The following is a 21,382-nucleotide window of genomic DNA, read 5'->3' as shown; positions in this document are numbered from 1 at the left end:
GTGCAGCATGGGTTGATGTGCTAATGTGAATTAATGGGTGTGTGTGTGTGTGTGTGTGTGTGTGTGTGTGTGCGCGCGCGCGCGCTCCACTCGAGGAAGAACTTACGTCGAAAGCTATTAAATTTCATCTTCTTTTGTGTGTTGACAACTGAATGTTCCCACTTTTAATGAGTGGTGTCCTTTATTCGTACAGTATTTACATTCTGCACAACTTACGTACTATAAATAATAATATAATGTAACATAGCCAATACAAAAGTATATTATCTGCCATATTTGATGAATAGGGTTAAGTATAATGGTGTTCAGGATATTAAGAGACATAGTAGAAGCAGAGGTCAAGGAAGAAGTATTTCACAGTACTTTAAATTTATTAAATGTTGGTATGCATTTCAAAAGAACATATCATTGCATAACACAACACAAATATGGTATACTCGTCTTGTTCATAGATTTTTATTTGTAACCCCAAAACGTTGCTAGCATTGTAAGGAAAGAATGCAGGCGATTTTCTAATATCCCTCAGTTTTTTAGATGATATGGTCATCTAATTTAGACCTATGGGTGATTTTGGTTAGTATCCACAGGCTACATACAATGTAAAATAAAATATAGAGGATGCATAAAATTTAAATGATAACGATCACATTCCTTAACCTAAAAAAACCTTTATCTACATATTTCAGGAAAGTAATAAAGAACCCACTGAGGAAGCCACAACTCTGGTGAAACATATTTGGGTCCAAAACTAAACAATAATTTATGTACTTGCAAAACGGCAGACGCATACTTAATTCATTATTGTTCTAAAAATGGCAAATCCCTGTGATGCCATTAGCATCAGAAAATTGTATATAAGTTACAGACTCAAGCTACAGAGCCCTCTAAATCCAGCAATAGTTTAATTTCACATTAAGACAGCTTTCGATATTGAAATCTTTGTCAGTTTCCATTTATGTATTAATTTCTGACAATAATTATTTATTTATAAATTTAATAGCCTAATGATTAGTAACAAGGTTGAAAATTTTGAATATATAAAAAATTTTTTGATTTCTCTTACTTTATAATATCGATTTCATTATGGACAGTAAAATTAATGAAATTGGAAATGGAGACATATTTTGGTTACAATTAACACTGAAAAATACAAACTATTGTATCTAACATAGAGTTCATTTCACATCACGTACTTTTAAAAATTATACTACTCATTTTCATGGTGTGATTTTGATGCCTGATAACATATCGAAATAGCGGAAGAAAACTTTATTTACAGAAAAACTGTATTTGTCAGTTAAGAAACTTTACCAGCTTTTGTAGATAAGAACGGACTTAACCGCTATGTCAGTTTGATCACAACATCCTGAACCAGCAACACATTCGCTACTATGGATGGCTACAGCGGCAGTATGGCTCAATATTTCTGCAGGATGAGTCAATGATACATCGAGTTGCTGCACTATGTAACACAGGAGGAGAAGTGGAATGATATTAAGAGATACCCCATAACTTTATTCACCTCTGTGTTTAGATCCCATAAATAAATAAATTCTAGTGGCTAAGACTATCAAAAATCTGAATAAGATAAACAGCCTAAATTCAGATAGCTCTAAAGTTTTCATGTTTCTTACTTATTTCTGAGTTCCAAAATTAAGTATTCATGTCAGTTTTGCTGCAAGAAACTGGAAACTGATGTAACAACATAGCTGTGAATTAATAAAAAAAAAAGTTGAGAACTTTCTCTAAACAATACACCAACAAACAATAAGGCAAAACATCAGTCTCAAGCTGAGTGACCACAAAACATATAAGATGGAATCTTGTTGACCCAAAGTCTGAAGTGAGGTACTTAAAAATGAAAATCACTTCAAAGGTAGTACAGCTGTTAGATTTAAAATAGTAACATTTACTTCCATGTCTGAATGGACGGACATTGATGACGATTTACAGCAAGAAGAAATTAATTCGACATAAAGTTGCTGAATGTAAAATAGCTTGGTCTCAGCTATGTACTACCTATTGGTGAGATATGAAAATTCTTGCCAGGGGGGGACTCGAACCCGAAATTTCCGCTCTAGCCTTAACCATTACGCTATCCACACGTGCCTCCCAGACCAATAGAATTCTGTGAGTGTGCACATGCGTGTCTACATGAACATACCACAGCCTCTTTGTTTCATCACTAAATACTTGCAGCTTTATTCTGTATTCCCGCACCAGTGAGAAGTGTGACACACACACACACACACACACACACACACACACACACACACACACACACTGGATAAATCGTGTTCGCCTCCCACTCCGGCGCATATTTTCATGTTTCACCATTAGGTAGCACGTCTATACCTAACGCAGCCAAGGCCATGTTACTCGCAATCAGCGAGTTTATTTAGAATTAAAGCAATAACACAAGAAACTAGTCAAAATGTACCACGTTATCACAAAAGAAAGAAAGGCTTGCTTAGACTGAAGTCGGCTGAAATGTGTCGACACAAGATTTAGTAACAACAGATCTAAAAATGGCTGGTAATTTATTCTTTCTCGATAAAATAGTTGCTGTTTCTTAATTATTTTTGAAATACTCTCCAAATGTTAACAGGCAATATAACTGCTGATATTAATATTACTTACCGGCTTTGGACCGTTTGTAGTCCCATAACATGAAGATTTTGCGCATTGTTTTGGAGGATTTTCCTAGAAGAAGAAATAATTGAACAACAAATTGAAGACAAAGCATACACAGCAAGAAGCAGGCAGAAAGTACGAAATATGTGGATTGGCGAACTGTAGCCAGTAATTGAAGGAGAGTTTTTCTGCTTTTTTGGTTTTATTTGACTGAAGCTGCAACAAATTTATAATTCTTGGATCGAAGCTGGCCGTTGAAAAAGTTTTAATTCTTCTGTACATGCATAGATTCAATTGGTAGGGGACTTAAGCTAAGGTTTGCTATAGATATTTTCTGATTTTATTCCTAGTAGCAATTTTTTTAAATAAGCTGTCTTTAGATACAGGACAGGAAAATAGCAATATTTCAGAAATACAAATCAAGCTTAAAGGAATATTTTGTTTGCCACACATTCTGTAAATTATTTATTATTTCTTTGTTTCGTCAAGTTAATTATTTTTGGTGCATTATTTGTACATACAATATAGGACAAGCCAGGTGTAGCTTAATGTATATTACCATAAAAAAAAGCAAGTTGTAGATTAGTGTTGTTACCAAAAATTTCGGAAAGTTCTTGGCCAATTTATTTCCTAATTTAACACGATAGTCTAATAAAGTTTTGGACAGACGTAGGCAAATATGGGAAATAAATATCTATGTAATATGTCAAGGGGCTTTTAGCAAAAAACTCGAAAAGTTGTTGACCAATTATTTCAAATTTTTGTATCATATTCTAATAAGCATTCGGACAGACATTGGGTATGTATTTTATTAAATATATGTAATATGTATAAATACATATTAGTAAATGAAGGAGAAACTTTATTATCTTGAGTGCTTTACTACACACTTGTTATAGGATATTCCACTGACATTCACACAGTCATAGACTATGTATTTTTTTAGACAGGAATGAAGAGATTTTCTGAGAAAACCGACTGCGTTAAAAAATGCAATGCCGTGAAAATGTATGGTTTCATTTTCTTATTCGCAGTCAGTTTTAACATAGGCATCTGAGAATTTAAACCATCAGACAAATTGTTTCTTCCACATACGTTCCTTCTCTTCATATATAATTTTGTATAAAAATTGTATACAAAAGAGTGTTATGTTTTGTTTTATTCTTTGCAGACAGCTTGAGAGTAAAGATTCGTGCTATATCAATGGCTTATCAACTTATTATTAGAATACTACTTTTTTTTCAGTCATCGGTCTACTGACTGGTTTGACTCGATGTATACCAATCTGTCTTCCACTTCAGTTTTTGCAATCGACAACTCCCTCTAGTACCATGGAAGACATTCCCTGATGCCTTACCAAATTTCCTATCGGCCTGTCCTTTCTCCTTGTCTGTGTTTCCCACATATGCCTTTCCTCTCCGATTATTCACAGAATCTCCTCATTCCTTACGTTCAATCCACCCAATTTTCAACGTTCCTCTGTAACCTACCATCTCAAGTGCTTCATTTCGCCTCTGTTCTGCATTTCGCACAGTGCATGTTTCATTTCCACACAATGATGTACTCCAAACGTACATTCTCAGAAATTTCTTCCTCAAATGAAGGTCTATGTTTGATACTAGTAGGCTTCTCTTGGCAGGAATGCACTTTTTGCCTGTTCTAGTCTGCTTTTAATGTTCTCCTTGCTCCATCCGTCGAGTATTTTGCTGCCTAGGTAACAAAACTTCTTAACCCTCTACTTTGTGACCATGAATCGTGATGTTACGTTTCTCGCTGTTCTCATTTCTGCTACTGCTCATTGCTTTCGTCTTTCTTCAATTTACTCTCAACTCATATTCTGTAGTGTTGGCTCAAGAGCCAACACCGTGTTGCTAAAGGAGGCCGAAATGCACGCGTTTAGCTCACGCAGGCTGGCTTGAGGTCTGGAACATTACAAGGAAATGAGAACGTAGAAAACGGACGCAGTTGCTGTAATACTTAACTTTAATCCACAATTGGTGAACATTGGTCTGACGGTACAGGCATCACAATATATATATAGCAAAGGATTATGGCGCCTTGCTAGGTCGTAGCAAATGACGTAGCTGAAGGCTATGCTAACTATCGTCTCGGCTAATGAGAGCCTATTTGTCAGTGATCCATCTCTGGCAAAGTCGGCTGTACAACTGGGGCGAGTGCCAGGACGTCTCTCTAGACCTGCCGTGTGGTGGCGCTCGGTCTGCTATCACTGACAGTGGCGACACACGGGTCCGACGTATACCACCGGACCGCGGCCGATTTAAAGGCTACCACCTAGCAAGTGTGGTGTCTGGCGGTGACACCACATATTCTCTACTCATTAGTCTGTTGATACCATTCAGCAAATCGTTTAATTCTTCTTCACTTTCACTCTGGGTAGCAATGTCATTAGCGAATCTTATCATTGATATCCTTTCACCTTGAATTTTAATTCCACTCCTGCACCTTTCTTTATTTCCATCATTGCTTTTTCCATGTACAGATTGAACAGTAGGGGTAAAAGACTACAACCTCGTCTTACAACCTTTTTAATCCAAGCACATCCTTTTTGGCCTTCCATTCTTATTATTCCCTCTTGGCTCTTGTACATAATGTATATTAACCATCTGCCCCTATAGCTTCCCCCTATTTTTCTCACAATTTTGAACATCTTTCACCATTTTACATTACCGAACGCTTTTGCCAGGTCTACAAATCCTGTGAACGCGTCTTGATTTTTTAAAATCTTGCTTCCATTATCAACCACAGCTTCTGAAGTCACAAAAAAGGTGAGAACGTTCTCTACGCAACACACCAACCAAACACAATAAAATAAAAAAAAAGATCCACAAGCTAAATGTCCACACAATGTATAAAATTGCAATCTTGTTGATTTCGACTCTTAAATAAGGTACTTAAAAGTGACAGTCACTTCGAAGGTGTTACAGATATGAGATTTAAAATAATAATATTAATTTGAATGTCTGGATGGGCGGACACTGACGATATACAGACATACTAAGTTAATTCGAAACAAATTCACTGAATGCGAATATATGAATAACCTGGTCTCAGCTGCGTTACGTAGAGATGTACTATATACTGGTGACAAATGAAAATTTGTGCCGGATCGGGACTTTAACCTGAATTTCCCGCTTATCGTTTGCGTTCAAAATGGTTCAAATGGCTCTGAGCACTATGGGACTTAACTTCTGAGATCATCAGTCCCCTAGAACTTAGAACTACTTAAACCTAAGTAACCTAAGGACATCACACACATCCATGCCAGATGCAGGATTCGAACCTGCGACCATAGCGGTCGCACAGTTCCAGACTGTAGCGCCTAGAACTGCTCGGCCAGCCTGGCCGGCCGCGTGCGTTCATCCCAAACATTTCGCTATTTGTACAAGCCTCGCAGACAGGCCGAAACTTCTGTATAGAAGAGTGTCGACGTGATTATACCGTAGTTTCCTACATTCATCACGAAATACTTGCAGCTTTACTGCGTTACCGCACCAGAGAGAAGTGTGACATACAGACATGTGGAAGTTAGTGTAGGTCTGAGAGGCGTGCACAGATTGCCTAATGGTTAAGGCGACCGCTCGCGGTAAGTGGGAAATTATTCGCATTCGTCGTTTTTATTTCGAATTAAAACCAATAACAGAGAAAACTAGTCAAAATTGTACCACATTATCATAGTAGAATGGCTTGCACAGACTAAAGTCGGTTGAAAGGTGCCGACACAAGTTTTCATCACAATAGGCTCAACATGTCTGGTAAATACACTCCGGGAAATGGAAAAAAGAACACATTGACACCGGTGTGTCAGACCCACCATACTTGCTCCGGACACTGCGAGAGGGCTGTACAAGCAATGATCACACGCACGGCACAGCGGACACACCAGGAACCGCGGTGTTGGCCGTCGAATGGCGCTAGCTGCGCAGCATTTGTGCACCGCCGCCGTCAGTGTCAGCCAGTTTGCCGTGGCATACGGAGCTCCATCGCAGTCTTTAACACTGGTAGCATGCCGCGACAGCGTAGACGTGAACCGTATCTGCAGTTGACAGACTTTGAGCGAGGGCGTATAGTGGGCATGCGGGAGGCCGGGTGGACGTACCGCCGAATTGCTCAACACGTGGGGCGTGAGGTCTCCACAGTACATCGATGTTGTCACCAGTGGTCGGCGGAAGGTGCACGTGCCCGTCGACCTGGGACCGGACCGCAGCGACGCACGGATGCACGCCAAGACCGTAGGATCCTATGCAGTGCCGTAGGGGACCGCACCGCCACTTCCCAGCAAATTAGGGACACTGTTGTTCCTGGGGTATCGGCGAGGACCATTCGCAACCGTCTCCATGAAGCTGGGCTACGGTCCCGCACACCGTTAGGCCGTCTTCCTCTCACGCCCCAACATCGTGCAGCCCGCCTCCAGTGGTGTCGCGACAGGCGTGAATGGAGGGACGAATGGAGACGTGTCGTCTTCAGCGATGAGAGTCGCTTCTGCGTGCCAATGATGGTCGTATGCGTGTTTGGCGCCGTGCAGGTTAGCGCCACAATCAGGACTGCATACTACCGAGGCACACAGGGCCAACACCCGGCATCATGGTGTGGGGAGCGATCTCCTACACTGGCCGTACACCACTGGTGATCGTCGAGGGGACACTGAATAGTGCACGGTACATCCAAACCGTCATCGAACCCATCGTTCTACCATTCCTAGACCGGCAAGGGAACTTGCTGTTCCAACAGGACAATGCACGTCCGCATGTATCCCGTGCCACCCAACGTGCTCTAGAAGGTGTAAGTCAACTACCCTGGCCAGCAAGATCTCCGGATCTGTCCCCCATTGAGCATGTTTGGGACTGGATGAAGCGTCATCTCACGCGGTCTGCACGTCCAGCACGAACGCTGGTCCAACTGAGGCGCCAGGTGGAAATGGCATGGCAAGCCGTTCCACAGGACTACATCCAGCATCTCTACGATCGTCTCCATGGGAGAATAGCAGCCTGCATTGCTGCAAAAGGTGGATATACACTGTACTAGTGCTGACATTGTGCATGCTCTGTTGCCTGTGTCTATGTGCCTGTGGTTCTGTCAGTGTGATCATGTGATGTATCTGACCCCAGGAATGTGTCAATAAAGTTTCCCCTTCCTGGGACAATGAATTCACGGTGTTCTTATTTCAATTTCCAGGAGTGTATATTCTTCCTTGTTTCTTGATAAAAGAGTCGTTCTTTTTTAATTGTTTTTGAAATACTTTCCCATATTAACAAACAACATAATTCCTGCTTTTAATATTACTTACTGGCTCTTTTCTGATTTTAGTCCCATCACAGGCAGAACTCGGGGGTTGTTTTGGAGCCTTCTCCTGTAGGAAAAAATAATTGAACAACAAATTGAAAACAAAATCTACACAACGAATAATCAGGTGAAAAGTTCTAGACCTGTGGACTTGTGAACTATATTTGAAGGGGAGGTTTCTGTTTGTTTTATTTGACAGAAGCTTTAGGAAATTAATGTTTCATGGATGGAAGCTGATAAGAAAGCCAGTTTTAATTGTCCTATACATGCGTAGATTCAATTGGTAGGGGACTTAATCTTATGTTTACTATAGTTATTCGCTATTGTTATTCCTAGAATATAGAGTTTTTTTTAAAGTAGAGTTTAGATGCACGACAGGAAAATGCCAATATTTCGGAAATTCAAATCAAACTTGAAGGATTATTTTGTTAGCCATTCATTCTATAAATTATATATTTATTTCTTTGTTTTGTCTAGTACAATAATTTTAGTTCATTGTTTGTAGTGTGATACAGGACACGGCAGGGGTACCTTAACCTTCATAAGGACAAGCTGTAGTATAAGATTGTTACCAAAAAGTCCAAATTTTCCTAACCAAATTAGTTACTATTTTTGCGCGATACTTTAATAAACTTTCGGACTGGCATTGGCAAACGTTTTTTTAATTTCCTATGGTAAATAAATGTAGCTGTAATATATAAAGGGGAAACGAATAAATAATACGTGACTGGAATCACTTCAGGCTCCTGACAGAAACCTCAAACTATGAAGAAGTTGAGCCAAAACCTCAACCCAAGAGAGTGTGGACAGATGAGCAGAGACGAGCAGTTGGCGAGAAAATGAAGAAGCACTGGGAAGAATGGAAGAAAAAGAAACACCATAAGTCTTAAGTTTATGCGGTCCATAGCTGGCCAAATTCATAAATAAAAAAAAATGGGGGGAAACGCTGTTAGCAAAAATCTCGGAAAGGTATTGGCCAGTTTACTTTAGATTTTGTGCATGATACTCCAGAACACCATTCAGATGGACATCGGCTGTGTATTTTTTAAATATATGTAATAATATTAATATATATTTAATATAGAAATGGGAAATGTTGATACCAAATTTTCGAAGAGTTCGTACTATTTTTCTATGAACTGTTACCCGACATTCCAGACGGACATAGGTTATGTATTTTTAAAGAACAATGTACAGGTTTCATGACATAACCATCTGTGTGAAAAGATAAAGTGCATCGTGAAAATGTGCAGCTTTATTTTCTTTTCGCAGTCGGTTTTCATCACAGATTTCAAGGTATTTAAACCATTAGACAAACTGTTATCTCCACATACATTCTCACTCCCTATACATAAGTTTAAACAAAAATTGTGTACACAAAAAGCATGATATTTTGTTTTCTTTGTTGCAGACAGTTTTAAGAGGAAAGAGAAATGTTGTATTTATGGCCTAACAACTTACGATTAGAATACTACTGTATTATGAAATCTGAATCATACAAAACTTTGCAATCTTGCCTATTCGCTGAATAAAAGTATGAGAAATACCTTCAGTGAAGCTACTACCCATACAAATCCAGTAGCTGGAGGCAGCCTCCTGTTGCCCTTACAATAAGAGGGGTAGTACTGAAATATGTTTTGAGGTTAAAAATTGCTCTACTGACAGAGCATTATGGGACGGCGCACTATCGTAATGCAGAATCCAGTTATCAGCAGTGTTGGCATGGACACGAAGAACTCTATTACTAAGCCTTTCTAAAATTTCTTTGTAGTAATATTGGTTAACTGTTTGTCCAGGAGACACCCACTCTTTAAGAACAGTTCCCTTGGGATCAAAGAAGCACACAAGCATGCATTTCACTTTTTAGATCTTTGACATCCGAGCTTCTTTGGTATGGGTGATCCCTTTGAGCACCATTGTGAACTTTTGCGTTTTGTCTCTGGATTATACTGAAAAAACCAACTTCCATCACCGCTGATAACACGGCAAAATAATTCGGGATTCATTTCCGTTTGCTCTAACAGATCGGATGCCACATTTTTCCGTGTTTCTCGCTGTTGTGGTGTGAGATTTTTGGGGAAAATTTTTTCACAAATCTTTCTCATGCCAATATCTTCAGTTATTATTAGACGAACTGTTTCTCGATTGATGTTAAGTTCTTCTGCAATCATTTTCACGTATAATCTTCGGATCAGATCGTACGAGTTCACGCACCCTGGCCAAGTTGACATCCATCCCTGAGGTTGATGGTCGTCCACTGCGGTCTTCACTAAACATTTTATGCCAACGAAAAACTTGAGCTCTTTACATAACCTCCTCTCCAAAAGTCTTCTGAAGCTTATCGTAAGTTGTCATCGCGTTTTCACCCAATTTAATGCAAAAGAATGGCATACCGTTACGCAATATTATGCGGTTCCATTTCTGTGACGAGAGACACAAACACGTGTTAACTTATTACAGCACAACTCGCGACTGAGCGGTTGCGTCGATGAGCCGCTTGGAATAGAAACAGCTTATAGACCAAGGTCAAAGATATTGTGCCTACGCAAGCCTGCAGGGTTGCCACATCTTGGAAAGAAAATCAATCTCATTTCTTTATTGTCGCACCTCGTATATCGGTCTATAGAATACACACACTGAGGTGACAAAAGTCGTGAAATAGGGATATCACATATACAGAGGGTGGTAATATCGCATACAGAGTGTCCAAAAGGGCAGTGCACTGATGGAGCGCTGATTTGCACTCGGGTTATTCAACTATAAATACTGGTAGGAGTCAAAACAAAATATTTTACCAAAATATACATTTTGATTATTATGAGATCTGTGGCCTTGTACAACGAGTTTCTCACGAAGTAGCATTGACGCTAAGCGTGGACCACATCGGCAATGAGACAGAACTCACAAAGACTACTTGAGTCTAGCTTTGACTGTCACTTTCTTTTATAAATGTGCGTATTAGTTTCATCTGTCGAATGACGGTTAACTTTTGAGAATCTGCAAGACAGCAGTAACGATAGCATATTTTCGGTTCTCAGGAATTGAGCACTCCGCGTTATGATAGACAGTTTTGTTAGATACATATGACTAAAGGCCTTTAACATACCTATATAAACTGCAAGATTTGAAATTTCCTCGAGCTCTGAAGTTGCTCTCGGTAAGGTTTACAATGACATTTGGACTTACGTTGCACTGTATAATCCTTGGACGCCTTGTTGCAGGTCAACCTCAGTCCACTGTGTCACAAAGTGTCATTTACAGTCTTTGATGACGGTTTGCATTCGACAGAAATGGCTTGTACTAGGTCTATTCTGTAATAGGCCAGACATGGTGACTACTCCATTACGAAATCCCATGCAGTGTGGAAGACTACTGTCTGTTCAGGCCGGCCGGTGTGGCCGATTGGTTCTAGGCGCTTCAGTCTGCAACCGCGCGACCGCTACGGTCGCAGGTTTGAATCCTGCCTCAGGCGTGGATGTTTGTGATGTCCTTAGGTTAGTTAGGTTTAAGTAGTTCTAAGTTCTAGGGGACTGATGACCACAGATGTTAAGTCCCGTAGTGCTCAGAGCCATTTGAACCATTTTTTGTCAGTTCAGTCTTGTGCAGTCTCGTGACTTGCAGATTTAGCTCTGTGTGCCACTTGGCCATGTACTGCTCAGTGCAGTGTAGACAATATCACGTCTATGCTGATGTCGACAAGTTCGTGACCAGTTTAGGTGTAAGTGGAGCGACATGTTGCGTCCACTAATGAACCCCACTTTAGTCTCAAGAAAGCACCTCACGACGGTTCCGTTTAGAGCAGTGTATCTCACTTTTTCTACCTGTTGGCCACCACAACAATCTCAGAAGATCTCATGCCTCCAATCTGTATATATTTTATTTATTGTCTCCTTGCTAAAACTTTCATTTGACAACAATCTGCAAACCACACTTTAGTAGGGGAGGATTATCAAACGCGGAGTTATGGCCACACGGCGGCAATTAACAGACTTTGAACGCACAATGGCTGTTGAAGCTAGACGCATGGCATATCCAACTTCGGAAATTCGTAAGGGATTCTGTGTTCCGAGACACTCAGTGTCAAGAGTGTGTCGGGAATACCAAACGTCAGGCACTACCTCCCACCACAAAAAATACAGTGGCGGAGACTCTTCACTTAACGACCGAGAACAGTGGCATTTGTGTAGAGTTTCCAGTGCTAACAGATAACCAGCACTGCGCGTAATAACTGCAGAAACCAATGTGGGACGAATGACAAAGCTTAGTACAGTGCAGCGAAATGTGGAGTTGATGGTATATGGCAGCACGACATCACCTGCAGCCCCTTCTCCTGGGTTTGTGACGATATAAGTTGGACCCTGTGCAACTTGAAGGCCATGCAGTGGTGAGATGTGTCCCGATTTGTGTTGGCAAGAGCTGACAGTAGTGTTCGAGTATGTACAGACTCTATAGGAAGCCTTGGTCCAAATTTGTCAATATGGCAGTACGGTAGTTGATGTGGCTCCAAACCGCTGCGAGATGTGTTTACATGGAATGTACTGGGTTCTCCGCTCGAACTGAACCGATCATGGACTGCGAATGGTTATGTTGGGGTCGTTGGAGACTATTTGCAGCCATTGATGTACTTCATGTTCCAAAACAACGATGGAATTTTTGTGCATTACCATGTGGCATGTCATCAGTTCACAATGGTTCGCGATCGGCGTGAATAAGATTTTGGATAATTCGTGCGAATGAATTGGTCACTCAGATCTTCCGTTATCTACCCTATAGACTGTTTACGATACATAATCGAGAAGTAAATTCGTGCACAAAATCCTACTCTGGCAGCACTTTCACAGTTATAGATGGCTATAGTTGCAGCATCACTCAGTATTTCTACAGGGGACTTCGAGTAAATAGCATGCCGAATTGCTGCACCACAACAGGCAAATGGAGATTCGACATGATATTTGGAGCCATCCCGTGACTTTTGTCACCTCAGTCTATAAGTCCCTGGAATAAATAAATTCTAGTGGTTAAGACTATCAAAAACCTGAATAAGATAAACAGGCAAAATTAAGATAGCTCTGACATTTTCATGTTTGTCATATATTTCTGAGCTATGAAATTACGGATTCGTGTCAGTTTAATTGTTACAAACTGCAATAAGACTGTGATGAAGTCATGAAAAAGGTCAAAACACCCGCTACGCAACACACCATCCAAGCATAATAAAGTAAAAAAAAAAAAAGGACCCACAAGCTGAGTGGCTACACAATACGCAAAATGCAACTTTATTGATTTCAAGTCTTGAGTAAGGTATTTAAGAGTGACAGTCACTTCAAAGGTATTGCAACTTTTAGATTTAAGATAATAATATTTACTTGCATGTGTGAGTGGGCGGACGTTGAAATAAATTCGCTGAATGCGAATGTGCCAATAACTTGGTCTCAGCTGTTTTAGGTATAGATGTACTACATACTGTTGATAAATGAAAAGTTTTTCCGGACCAGGATTCGAAGCCGAATATCCCGCTTATCGTGATCGGTCACTCCAACCATTTCGCTATCCGTGCACGCCTCCTGGACCGACCAAAAGTTCTATATGTAAGAGTGTCCACATGATTATACCATAGTCTCCAACATTCATCACGAAATACCTGCAGCTTTACTCTGTATTTCTGCACCACTGAGAAGTGCGACACGCGGACATTTGGAAGTTTGAGTTGTTATGGGAGGCGCGTATGAATAACAAGTGGTTAAGGTGACAGCTCGCGATTATCAGGAAATCCATCTTCACGTCCTGCTCTAGCACATATTTCCATTTGTCGCCAACAGGTAGCACATCTGTACCTAATACAGCTCAAGCCAAGTTATTTGCATTCATCAAATTTATTTCGAATTGAAATAATAACACAGAAAACTAGTCAAAATATTGTCACATTTGCAAGAAAGAAAGCGTTTGCACATACTGTCGGCTGAAAGATGCCAATACAAGTTTTGATAACAAGAGACCTGAAGATGGCTGGTAATTTAGTCTTTCTTGACAAAAGAGTTTCTGTTTTTTTAATTACTATTGAAATATTCTCCAAATATTTACAAACAAAGGAATTGTTGACATTAATATTACTTACTGGCTCTTGTCTGATTGTAGTCCCATTATAGGCAGAACTTGGGTGTTGTTTTGGAGCCTTCTCCTACAAGAAAAAATTATCAAAGAACAAATTGAAAACAAAGCATACACAACAAAAAGCAGGTAGAAAGGTCTAGATTTGAGGACTGGAAAATTGCAATCTGCATTTGAAGGATGGTTTATTTTTGTTTTGTTTTATTTTACTGTAGTTTTGAGAAATTTATAATGCTTGGATGGAAGCTGACAATAAAGCCAGATTTATTTGTTCCATGCATGCATAGATTCAATCAGTAGGTGACTTAAGCTTATGTTTACTATAGTTATCTTCTATTTTTATTCCTAGAACCTACATTTTTTATAAGCTGTATTTAGATACATGACAGTACAACTGAAACATTTCAGGATATCAAATCAAACTGGAAGGACTATTGTGTTAGCCACTCATTCTAAAAATTATTTGTCTATTTCTTTGTTTCGTCAAGTAAGTTATTTTTAGTGCATTATTAGTACACACTACATAGGACAAGTCAGGGCTAACTTGATCTATTTGACTACATAAAGACAAGTCGTAGTTTAATATTGTTACCAAAAATCTCCAAAAATTCTTTGCCAATTAATTTCCTATTTTTACACAGTACTCTAATAAACTACTGGACAGACATAGGCAACAGTTTTTAAATACACATGGTAAATAAATACGTATGTAATATGTAAAGGGGAAACGCTGTTATGAAAAATCTTGGAAATGTATTGACCAGTTTATATCACATTTTTGCATGATATTCCAGTAAACATTCAGATGGTCATTGGCGATGTATTTTTGAAATATACCTAATATATATTAATATACATTACATATATAAAGCGGAAAAGTTGTTAGCAAAAGTGTCGAAAACTTCTCGAACGTTTTACTACAGACTGTGAGATGATTCCATTGACATTCAGGCGGTCATGGGCTACGTATTGTTTTAAACAACAATATACAGATTTGCTGACTTTAGCGGCAGGGAGAAAGGAAACGCAGTGGCATGAATGTGTGCCATTTCATTTTCTTTTTCGCAGTCAGTTTTAACGTAGGTATTAGAGCATTGAAACCATTAGACAAACTGTTTCTTGCACATATATGTTTACTGCTGAGATAAAATTTTAAACAGAAATTGTATGTACAAGAGTGTCCTGTTTTGTTTTCTTCATTAGAGTCAGTTTTAAGAGGAAAGAGGAACGTTGTACTTATGGCTTATCAACTTATGATTAGAATATTACTGCACATTGGAATCTGAATCATAGAAAGCTTTGCAATCCTACCTACTCACAGACTGAAATTATGAGACATGCTCTCACTGAAGCTACTATCCTCACAAGTGAAGCATCTTGAGGTAATCTCCTGTAGCCCTTATACTACTTATCCAAATGGATTTGTTCATTCATTTAAGTGACTCCTTTCCCAACTCGAGTTTTGTTTGCAATAACAGTAAGGATCAAGGTCTTGGAGAGTGGGGAAGAGGAGATGGACAGATAGGAGAGGTATAAAATGGACATAGAGAGCTGGGAAGAGGTGATTCGTAGAGAGAGAGGTGAGGAGGAGTTGGAGAGAGATTGGGGGAGAAAGAGATGAACAGTGAGAAGTGGGAGATAAATGAAATGGACAGAAAAGAGATAGACAAGCAGAGAGGGAGGAAGAGGTGAGCAGACAGAGATGGAAGAAAGAGACTAGGATGTAATTACAAGTCAGATATGTATTTCGCAACTGCAGAGAATTCCCAAGTTCGCCAGTTAATTTATAATTATCATAGTTATTAAGTGATACTACGTAATCTACACAATCAAAGTAAAAAAATAATATAAATACTTTGGGAGTAAGGAGACTATTCCCCTAAAAGTTGAGTTGATGGCAGGCATGCAGGAAAGAAGAGAGAAACCTAGCTACTTTCAGAGTAAATCCATTTTGAGCTAACGTGCACAGCCATGTCCGCATCTCACCCCCCCCCCTCCCTCCTCCACAATCACATCTCTGTACCCCAGATGCGCAATACCAAAATTGCAGTTGGGCTTGGTTGGGATTTGTGCTGTGTGGGATGGGATGTGGAATGGAGGAGTGACTTGTGCACAGGCTATATACGTAATGAAGACGTGCTGAACGTGGTGGAGAGCTCTGCAGGATGAGGGTGATGTAATGTGAACTGGTATGTGCATAAGTGTGTGTGTGTGTGTGTGTGTGTACTCTAGCTAGAGGTAGAATTTATTCTGAAAGCTAGCAAATTTCATCTCTTTTTGTATGTGAGTGCTGTTGAGGGCTCAACACTTCCGCATTTCGGTGACTAGTCTCCTTTATTCCTAAAGTACTTCGATTCTATCACAACGTTCCTATTACAAATAATAATATAGCTTGATTTAGTTAATACAGGATATTATAGTTAACAACATTTGGTAAATGAGGTTTACTTATAATGATCTTCCAGATGTTAAGAGACAGAGTATGAGCAAAGGTCAAACAAGAACTATTTCAAGGTTACAACTTCGGTATGCATTTTAAGTAAAACATATCATTGTACAACACAACGCCAATGTGATATACTCTTGTTTTGCATTTATTTACACTTTGTTGTTAGCATTGTAAGGAACCATTTTCAACACACATATTTCATCACTATATAGCATTAACCGTATTTCTTTTCAAGAACAGTCATTATTAAATTCGTAAAATGGCAAAGGATGTAGAAGTTGCCTAGCAACCAAATTATCCATTTGGAAAAGCTGAAACTCATCGAAAACAGAAAATTTTCTGTTAATAATGCAACGTACTAGATTGCAGCTTCTCTTTCATTTTTAATATAATGAGATTATAGCTAGTATCTCCAATAATAACCAAACTCTTCTATCTTCAGTTCGAGTTAGTTATGTGGCCATTAAAGTTGTTCATCATAACAGAATAGTAGGGGGAGTAACTTTTATTTTGTTTACATCCCTCACAATTCTACCTAGTGGTCCAATGATGGGAGCCTTCAGAACATGTGTCTGAACGAATGATTCTGTCTAATGTTCAGTGTTCAATGTCACTGCCGTCTACACAGTTTTTCTCCTGAGATGCTTCACTCCGCCTCACGTCCTCAGTCTCGTATGTGTCTAAAGACAGTTTTCCCCTTCCCTTTAGGTGCTAGATTCCTCAGAGTAACAGAACTCCTTCTCTGGGAGACTCTTACCAACTCATTAAGCTGAGAAACAGTCAGTTCAGTGGTGATTTCATAATGTACACAAATTCTATGGTGTAAATAATGACAGAACAGCTCAGTATTAAGAACTGAATATATTTAAGAGCAAATCCTTCAAACAGCAAACAGTTACACTTCTTGCTTAGAGAGGTTTCAATTGTGAATAGCAACTGACTTTACCTCTTAAATTCAAACTAGGGTAGAACAACAGGGTCTACACATTATGTGCCTATCATTTTGTTTGCATCCACTCTGGATAAGAGAAGAGAAGAAGAAGGAAAAACGAACTCTAGAAAACGACTGATGTTGAGACGCATTTTAGAATTTAAAAAATTAAATCCGTTATATATAAACGTTGAGAATCTGCAGTAGAAGAAGTGGGAAAGATAGACAGATTTCTCGAGTCTGACCACTTGGTCACGTTAACAAATACTAATGTGTACCTTACTTTCTGGATAAGTGACATAGTATTAGGTACTTAAAGCTATCTACCCAAAATATCTGTTCACACCAGGTTACAAATTACAAGCCCGAGAATGGCTTTCATAGAAGGACTGAACTGACTATTTGAAGATTTGCTCAATTTATGTATATAAATGTGTAAATATTCAATTCTACAATTCAGCCCACTGCAGCTCAGTCTGTCACTATGTTTTTCATTACGTATATATATATATATATATATATATATATGTGTGTGTGTGTGTGTGTGTGTGTGTGTGTGTGTAATGAAATTTATAGTGGCAAACTGATCTGTAGTGAAACCTTTTGTTTTTTTTTTTTAGGCTGAGAAACAGTAAACTGGTTTTACGCTCTCAAAGTCAACAAATGTGATATTGTAAGGACACAACTAATTTCCTCTGATAAATCGAATTACATCTTCATCCTAAAGTGAATTCTCTTCAGACACGATCACTATTACGGCCTGACTTTGGTTTAGTGGTGATATATATGTGTTCGGAAGATTTTGCCTTGAGCAAAACAATTTCTTGTTTTTCTCAAGTATCACAATTAGTGAAACTGTGTGTGTTGCGAAATAGTTCATAGTTTTCACATCATGGAAAACCCAGCCAACAAGCAATAAAAAATACAGGTAACAAGATGTCTTGAATACCAGCTACATCGTATAAGACAGACAAAGAGATTAACAGCAGAATGTGCAGTTAAGTCAAATACGCAGAAACCCACTCATGATGGTGCTACATTACTCCTCTTTAAGTAAATAGAAAATAAACAAGAAACTGAATTTTGGACACAGCAGAATCTCCCTAACATATTGGAACTTCACAGAACGTGGCTAACACAAGATAACTATACCTTATTTTAGTTAGCTCTTAAATCTCTAATTTTGCGAGACACTTACATAAACTGCCAAAACTGCGGTACAAGTTAATATAATGTTCATGCATTGTTAAATGATTATTATCAAATACAAAATTCATATTAAATTTAGCATGCAGCACAGTCTGAATAATGCAGTTAAAACCGGTTATAACGACGTCGAAGGGACCGACGGTAAGGTTGTTATAGCCTATTGTCGCACGAACCGGGGTTTTGAATTTTTTTTATATAAAAATGTCGTATCTGTAAATTTTAGGCTACCGTACAGATAAGACTTCAAAAAGTAGCAGAAATATAATGTGGAGAATGACTGAAAAGGATCTTTCTTATGTTTAGTAGAGCAGACAGAAATAAAATCCAGCAAAATACGTAAAATCTGTAATAAGTGAAGAAGGCAGTAGCAACAATATAAAATGTCCGGTAAAGTCCATCACGGTATTGGATAATGAATGAGTTAAAATGGACATGATTAAAACGTATTGTAGATGCTGTGTAGGTTAATAGTAATGAATGACACAACCTAGTTCCAGTTACTACATGACAAAAATTAATCAACAGTAGCAAAATTAATAGTACTCTATACATAAATTACATGGAGGTCTATACTTTGTCCCATGTTTCTCTGTAAAATGTTGTACAAATGTGACGTATTGTACTTGACTCATTGAGAATATCTAACATACAGAACCACGAAGCATCTATAACGAATACACTGTTACTCCACTTCTCTACTTTCAAAAAATAACTCAGATTCGAATTTAATTTTCTGGTTTTCTACCATCACGGAAAAGACAGCGTTGTTTAGTATTTCAACCAGTTGCTTTAACTTTGAAATGCAGTATAGTACGCATAATACAGTATAGCGTCCTATTTAAGGTAACCAGTTACCTTTGTTTTCTTTTTGCTTTCAAGATGGGCGTACGCATTTTGCATTTGACGGTGCATTTGTTTTAACGCCTGATTTGAAATCAACAACCTCCAGCAAAAAAGAGTTTAAATGTAACTATTACATTGTTATCAGTAATCCCCAAACACGCAATAAACAAATAAGAACATTGGATGTGATCCATATCCATACTTTCCGTGCTAATGTTATAAATGCGAAAGGAACTTTGCTTTCACGTTGAAACCGCTGAACCAAATTTAATGAAATTTGGTATGGAGATAGCTTAAATATTGGGGAAGAACATAGGCTACCTCGGAATGTCTTTAGTACGAGATATTTGTTGATCTGAAGAAAATTAAGCGAAATATGGAACAATTATTGCTGTTTGAGAAAGCTGTTTACTCTTTGACTTTTGAACTTTGTCATATTTACGAATATGTTTTTACTGTTTTATACGTTATATATAAGACGATTCAACGTAATACAACACTAATACAATCCCCAACGTGTGTAATGCGTACTTCTATTCTAATTTCAGACACAAGCGCATCGAATTGTATTCGCTGAGCGTGTCGCGTCTCTTCCAGCTTCTGGGACGTTTGCAGACACGACTACGTCCTTTAAACGCTGGACGACAAACAGAGAGACTCTGCCTTTACATGTAGCGTGTGGGAGGCTTTTAGTGAGGCTGCATTTGATTATTTGCAAGCGCAGCCTGCTTGTAACAGACAGAAACCTGGGTGCATCTAACATTATTGCCGATACAAATGTTACAAAAATTTGCGCTGCACCGAACTACAGGTTATTTATTTTCTCTCTTCGTCAGTTTAACGCTGTTTAATAATTTATGAAGTCCATATTTTACTTTAGTGTTGCCAGCCGTCACTCATCGTAACAAAGTTACTGATTAGAGTCAACAATTCTTTGGTTAGCCTTGCTGACCTTCGATCACGGGGTTCCGGGTAGAAATCCCAGCCGGGCCGAAATCTCTCCGCTCGGGATTGTGTGTGTGTGTGTGCTCGTCATTGTATCGTCAACTACGCTCAAGTCGCCGAATTGGCGCCAAATAAAAATAATTACTTGCAGCAAGTGGTCGAACATCCCGAATGGTACTAATGCCAAACACAGAATTCATTTCATTTTACTGATATGCGAGTGCAGCTGCGAGTAACAGCCAGTAGCCGATAGGTTTCTCCGAAAATGTGACGAAATGTAAGTCGTTTGATACGAGAACTTGCAATAATCGATGTCGATCTTTTGAATTCACCGTTTATACACGATTTAGACGGTACCGCTAGATTTCGCTATTATAGCCAATACGTCATTAAAAGCGCTGTCGCTATAAACTATGCCGACTATATTATATACAACATGTGCTATGCAGAGTGAAAGCTAGCTGCTAAGCGAAAAATACGTGACAGTGGTTGTTACGATAAAACTAACCATTTCCAAGGTGAATGGGTCCGTTCAGGTTATGTCCTTCCAAATGTATCTTCTCTTTAACAATAGCAAGCCAGAACTCGATCACAGTTCCGCCACACTATTTACTATCGATACATTTTTTTGTTTATTTTATTTTCAGTATGTTCAGTAGTTCACAATTTTGACAACAACGATAGTATGTTCGGAGCAACTGCGTCTCCCTGCGGTGGGACTGTGTGAAGACACCTCATGCTGATTGGCCGTTCATCGCCGCAGCGCATCGCAGACGTAGTGCACCTAGCGGCCGAGAGATGGCAGGCGCTTCCAGCTGGCTGTAGAATGCCTAATGCCATGTCCCTCCCGTAGTGACTCCTGGCTATTTTTCCTTTTTTTCCCCTTTTTTTTCTTCTTCAAAACGTAGGGACGTAGGGACAGATTTCCAACCGCTCTGTAAAATGTAGGGACTTTTTGTGCA

The 21,382-nt window shown here is 39.0% G+C and overlaps 1 protein-coding gene across 5 annotated transcripts in view; it reads right to left on the bottom strand.

Annotated features, from left to right (window-relative positions):
* The window catches only part of LOC126424977 (uncharacterized), a 124,945-nt gene extending 103,817 nt beyond the window's left edge, over positions 1-21,128 (bottom strand). For 2 of the 5 annotated variants that reach the window (XM_050087860.1, XM_050087861.1), the window contains exons 1-4: positions 20,929-21,128; positions 14,051-14,113; positions 7,940-8,002; positions 2,641-2,703 (exon numbers count right to left, since the gene is read on the bottom strand). In XM_050087860.1, coding sequence (XP_049943817.1) covers positions 2,641-2,703; positions 7,940-8,002; positions 14,051-14,113; positions 20,929-20,931 — 192 coding nt within the window. In that variant the 5' untranslated portion in view covers positions 20,932-21,128. The remainder of the gene's footprint in view (positions 1-2,640; positions 2,704-7,939; positions 8,003-14,050; positions 14,114-20,928) is intronic. The other 3 variants (XM_050087862.1, XM_050087863.1, XM_050087864.1) reach the window with 2 other exon arrangements.
* Between the last annotated feature and the right edge of the window lie 254 nt (positions 21,129-21,382).

This window comes from Schistocerca serialis, chromosome 10, assembly GCF_023864345.2.
Source record: "Schistocerca serialis cubense isolate TAMUIC-IGC-003099 chromosome 10, iqSchSeri2.2, whole genome shotgun sequence".
NCBI lineage: Eukaryota > Metazoa > Arthropoda > Insecta > Orthoptera > Acrididae > Schistocerca > Schistocerca serialis.
The sequence above is the reverse complement of the archived record's forward strand: the minus strand, read 5'-3'. Positions and strand labels throughout refer to the sequence as shown.